This window comes from Penaeus vannamei, chromosome 40 (assembly GCF_042767895.1).
Source record: "Penaeus vannamei isolate JL-2024 chromosome 40, ASM4276789v1, whole genome shotgun sequence".
Lineage (NCBI taxonomy): Eukaryota > Metazoa > Arthropoda > Malacostraca > Decapoda > Penaeidae > Penaeus > Penaeus vannamei.
In genome coordinates this window covers 2,416,957-2,421,984 of record NC_091588.1, presented here as the reverse complement: position 1 = coordinate 2,421,984, position 5,028 = coordinate 2,416,957, and the positions used below count along the sequence as shown (strand labels likewise).

The 5,028-nt window shown below is 44.5% G+C and overlaps 1 protein-coding gene across 1 annotated transcript in view; it reads left to right on the top strand.

Annotated features, from left to right (window-relative positions):
- Window positions 1–2,539, top strand: part of LOC113818949 (mannan endo-1,4-beta-mannosidase-like) — a 2,948-nt gene extending 409 nt beyond the window's left edge. The window contains exons 2-9 of the mRNA XM_027371169.2: window positions 1–69; window positions 352–593; window positions 770–847; window positions 1,014–1,102; window positions 1,273–1,352; window positions 1,583–1,740; window positions 2,114–2,233; window positions 2,347–2,539. The exon at window positions 1–69 is cut by the window's left edge and continues 91 nt beyond it. Coding sequence (XP_027226970.2) covers window positions 1–69; window positions 352–593; window positions 770–847; window positions 1,014–1,102; window positions 1,273–1,352; window positions 1,583–1,740; window positions 2,114–2,233; window positions 2,347–2,472 — 962 coding nt within the window. The 3' untranslated portion in view covers window positions 2,473–2,539. The remainder of the gene's footprint in view (window positions 70–351; window positions 594–769; window positions 848–1,013; window positions 1,103–1,272; window positions 1,353–1,582; window positions 1,741–2,113; window positions 2,234–2,346) is intronic.
- Window positions 2,540–5,028: the final 2,489 nt, after the last annotated feature.

Below are 5,028 nucleotides of genomic sequence, written 5' to 3'. Positions count from 1 at the left end.
ACGGCGGCTACGACGGCACTCTGGAGCAGTGGCTGCGGGAGATCGGCGGGTCGGGAGGAAACTCCATCCGTAAGTGCGGCTCCGCCCGGGGCCGAGGCGCGGGACCCGGATGTGCGTCCGCCGCTTCGCTGGTCCGAGACTGGCTTCGTTTAGAGATCGGAACGGAAATTGAAAAAGTTGTATTCCATTTACCCTCCCGGCCGTTCATGGGAGACTAGCTATCTAATCTTGAAAATAATATGTTATTTTTCACACGGTGCGGCCTCATTAAGCGTACAAGAGGTATGAGGGCAGCCTCACACACAAGTCTCCTAAGAGACGTCTAATGCAGATGCCCGGTGGCTCCCCCAGGGGTGTGGGTGCACGTGGAGGGCTACAGCACGCCGCGCTGGGACAGCAACGGCTACGTCACGCAGTGCGACCAAAGCGGAACCTTCGAGGCGGACGTGAAGAAGCTCCTGGACGCGGCTCAGGCGGCCGACGTCCTGGTGGTCCTCGTGCTGTGGAACGGAGCCTACCTGACCAACCAGGCGGCCGTCAACCTCATCTGGGACGACGCCAAGCTCGACGCCTACATCAACAACTGCCTCAACGTCAGTCTCTCAGCGGAATGCATGCGTCTGTGACCCTTCATAGCACAACGATCAACGCTCATGCATCGTCTTTGCAAGTTCCTTTTCCATTTATTATTCTATTTCTGGCTTTTTGTCCTTATGAAAGTGTATTCTACCCTCCTGTTGCTCAAAGTGCTTCCAATCTCCCGCCACAGAGTCTGGTGACGCAGGTCAAGGGCCACCCAGCGTTGGGGGCCTTCGAGGTGGTCAACGAACCCGAGGGATCCATCTTGGTGAGGAAACCGCCTGGCAGTCTCTGTCGCTGGCACGTTGCTCGTTCATCAATAGTCTGAAACTGTTGCTCGTTCATCCAAAGTATGAAACTGTAATTAGAGAAAGGAGTTCAAGCCCATTATAGATCGCGTAAAGACCGACTGAACTCTGAAGCTTCGTCCGCAGGTCTCGAGCGATTCCGAACCCTGCTACGACACGACCACCATCGGGCAGAGCGGCGCTGGCTGGACCGGCCTCTACATCCCCATGGAACGGTGAGCTGCACCAGGGATCCTCTGTCTTTGAAACCCATATTTATATCACGATTAGGTGCAACAATCGACGAAAGATTTTTGGGCTATTTATTTCCTAGAATCGTAGTTTTTATCAGAAATCATCTTCAAACAGTTACCGAAAGGTTCTTGAAGTTCACGTGACCACACAGGTACCTGAGGTTCATCGGGCGGCAGAACCAGGCGATCCGAGCCATCGACCCTGAGGTTCTGATCACACTTGGATCGTGGGGTAAGAGGGAGAGAGGAAAGGGAAGTGGCAGGGAGAGGGACGAGAAGAGTGTATGAGAAAGATGAATAAGCAGTGATGGACTATGAGGGAAAGAATGATTGAGACTTAAATAAACAGTGGAAGACTATGAGAGAGAGAGAGAGAGAATGAATGAATGAATGAATGAATGAATGAATAATTGATTTGAGAAGTTTCCTTCCTGACGCCTCGGTTCGCGGTCCCGCCCCCAGGCCAGTTCGCCCAGAGCGACGCCTTCTCCAACACCCACAACCACTACACCGACGAATGCCTGAACAAGGCCGCGGGAGGAAGCAACGCCCATCTGGACTTCTTCCAGATACACGCCTACGACTGGGGGGGATCCTGGAGTCCCAACGCACCCTTCACGGTCAGTCAGGGAGGGAAGGAGGGAAAGAGGGAGTCAGGGAGGGAAGGAGAGGGTCAGGTAGGAAAGGAGGGGGTCAAGGAGGGAGGCAGGGAGGGAAGGAGCGAGTCAGAGGGAAGGAGTGAGTCAGGGAGAGTTGTATAGCTACTTGGTGAACAAAGACGTCATTGAGATGTTGAGATTATATAAATTCTCACTTAAGAATACAATTGAAGATGTGTGAACCGGGCGGGAAAGGCAAGGAGAAATTGAAAGAAAATAAATAATCAAAACGAGAAAAATTAAAAGGAAACTTAGGAAGTCAGAGAGGAGCAGCCTTTTAAAAGGGAGAGAGACTAAAGCCCCGACTAAAGCCCTGTCTCCCCGGGGCCTCCAGGTGGACGCCGATGCCTACGGCCTCGGAAAGCCCGTCGTGCTGGGAGAGTACGCGTCCGTTTGCGGTGCCGGGACTTCGCTGCCCAACCTGTACTCGTATGCCTACGAGCACGGATACAGCGTGAGTAAAATGCTTTGTTGTGACGGCCAATACTAACGTACTTTCCAACAGCTGTTAGAAAGCCTCCTCGCTTGACCCAACAAAGCCCAGCTAAGCCCGGTTTCCGCCCGCAGGGAGGATGGAGCTGGCACTACGTGGCCACCGGCGAGTGTTCGGACACGAGGCAGCAGCAGCAGGAGGCCCTGAAGACCCTGAAGGACCGAAGCGACCACGGCCTCGTCTCCTTCCCCGTCGGCTGAGGCGCCCGCCCTCCACGCCCGCGCCCACGTCTCGAATGTGTAGATCAATAAAGCAGCAGCATTTGAATCAACTTTTATTTCTAAAACAAATAGTCTTCTAATTTTACCCTTTTTTTCTTATTCTTGGGCGCATTTCGTCTCTCAGCCTTTCACTCAGCACTGCCAGGAGCACCAGAGTGCCCACCACTTCTCCACTACATTTTTCCTCTATATAAAATAAACAGGACTCTGGATATCTCGCTACTAATGTCCTGTTTACAGCATTAAAAACATAAAAGCATTTGTTTGGTTCTAGGTTTCTTGGAAAATGCAATAAATCCCCATAGGTAGAAACTCTCCTTCCTTCCTTAAACTACCCCCAAACTTGGTGTCTGATGCCCCCATTCTTGCAGGAACCAACCCCTCCCTTTTCCTTTAGAATATCCACAAACCCCAGAGAACCAGCTTCCTCACATCAAGCCTGGACTAAAATCCACATTGTTTTCTCCTGACACTAATATTGCCCAACTCCCAAACTCACAGAGAAAGAAAGCACAGCAGAAAGTTTATTTCTGAAATTGATTCCAAGACTCAAAAAGGTCTTTACATGGCTCCATCCTTTTTCTTTGCTGAAAATGAAATGGTCTCTAAATATTTTTTTTAATTTTGTTCTGGGAACCTTGCATAACTTTGCAATCCACTTACTTTTGATACCAAATACTTTATTAATATTTGGACTAATAATTTTTCATACTCAACCATAGTCCTGACAGACCAGGAAAGCAATGAAGTTGTGTATTGGTGTAAATATTAATTACAATACATTTTTACCATCAGTGTGACAGGACCAAAATAAAACAAAAGAACTATCTGTTGCCTTTTAATATGTAGCATTCAACATAGTGGTAACAGAAATTATTAAAAAAAAGTTACATTCCTGAATCAATTCCACAAACATTGTTTCATGGTTGAATCAAGTTTTAAATATACATATGTATCTTAAGACTTAAAAATTTTACTGCTGCTGTAAGCTTAGTATGACAAGCATTCTTAATCACCTCCTTAAGAGATTGATCACCAGTGCAGTGCCCTAGTATTGTAACTTCGGGATTCACTTCGCATAATGTTCCGAAGAAAGGCAGGATTCTTTTCTAAATGTATAAACGGAATCAAAAGTATACACATGACTTCTCTCTATATAAATAAATAATAAACTGTATAAATTAGCTTATAAATAAGACAGAACAATGATAGCCTGCCTCTGTGGCACCTGTCATCAAAAAACCCTTAACTATTACAGTAATCAAGTGTGCATAAAACTAATGCTCTACGTATGATGAAGTGAAGGTTATTGAAATGTTGAAGAGAAGATTCATCTGCCTGTGATATCAGCACACATTTTCTCATATTCTTTTCACTTCGAAGTAATACGCTCCACCAACTATCATGCACGATCACTTTCTGAATAAACCTTGTATTAAAAAGTAAAAGGTTTTCATATTCAGGGTCAGCATAATCAAGGACGAAATATGGCACCAACGTGATAAACTGACAAAATACTTCAATGCATTTCTAAGTTTCCACCCGGCTTCTTTCGACACTCCCGAAGCCACTGACGGAAAAGAAGCTGAATTCCTGATGTAGTTTGAATCACAGCAGATGATAATCACATGTACCAAACACATTCCTATCAATAATTTAAAAAAGGATTCACACCTCTTACCTTATAACATAAAAGGACACAAAATTAGCTTAAAACAAACATTGTGTGTTATTGAAAGTAAATGCCTCTAATGCATCTTAGTTATTTTTCTCATCACATAATTGAAATTGAAATTAAATGCAATACATACAATACAAGCACTCACTAAGCCCCACAACAAGAACAGAAATACCTGGGGCTTATACACTAAAAAAAAAGTAGTTGTAGTATTAATTAACATAAAAAATAATGATAATGACAAAGAATGCTTGATTGTCTACAAATTGTATATTGATTGGGCAATTACACCATACTTTAATGCTTACTTTGCCCATCATTCGATATTGCTTTGAGTAACGTTTGGTTCCAGTCTGATTGCGTGGAAGAGAACCTCACACATCCTGAATGAACAACTCTCAGGAAAAATAAGAAAATAGGAAGAATGAAAGAAAGAAAAAAAAAAGGACTCCACAATAAAATATAAATTCCGTTTCACTGGGTGTTAAGATGACTTGGGAATGGGAAGTGAAAGAAATAGAGAAAAGGAAAAAATGCAAAAAATAATAAACAACTGCATGAAACAATGTCTCAGCCAGTCACCTTGAAGAGCACAACCAAAGGAGTACGCTGATCAATCTACTCTCTACCAGTCATTAAGTCTTTGTAGATGATGGAAATACAGTCACTTAATTACACAGATGCACTATATTTAAATTGAACTCTTTCATTGAGATAAGGTTCTACGTTCCATTCCTGTCAACCATTCCGAAATGCATATTGAAGATCTAGCCAAGTGGTGTCAGTGACTGTATCTCTTTTTCACAAAATAATACTGCAGTATTAGAATTATCGGTATTCATTATCACCATGAATGT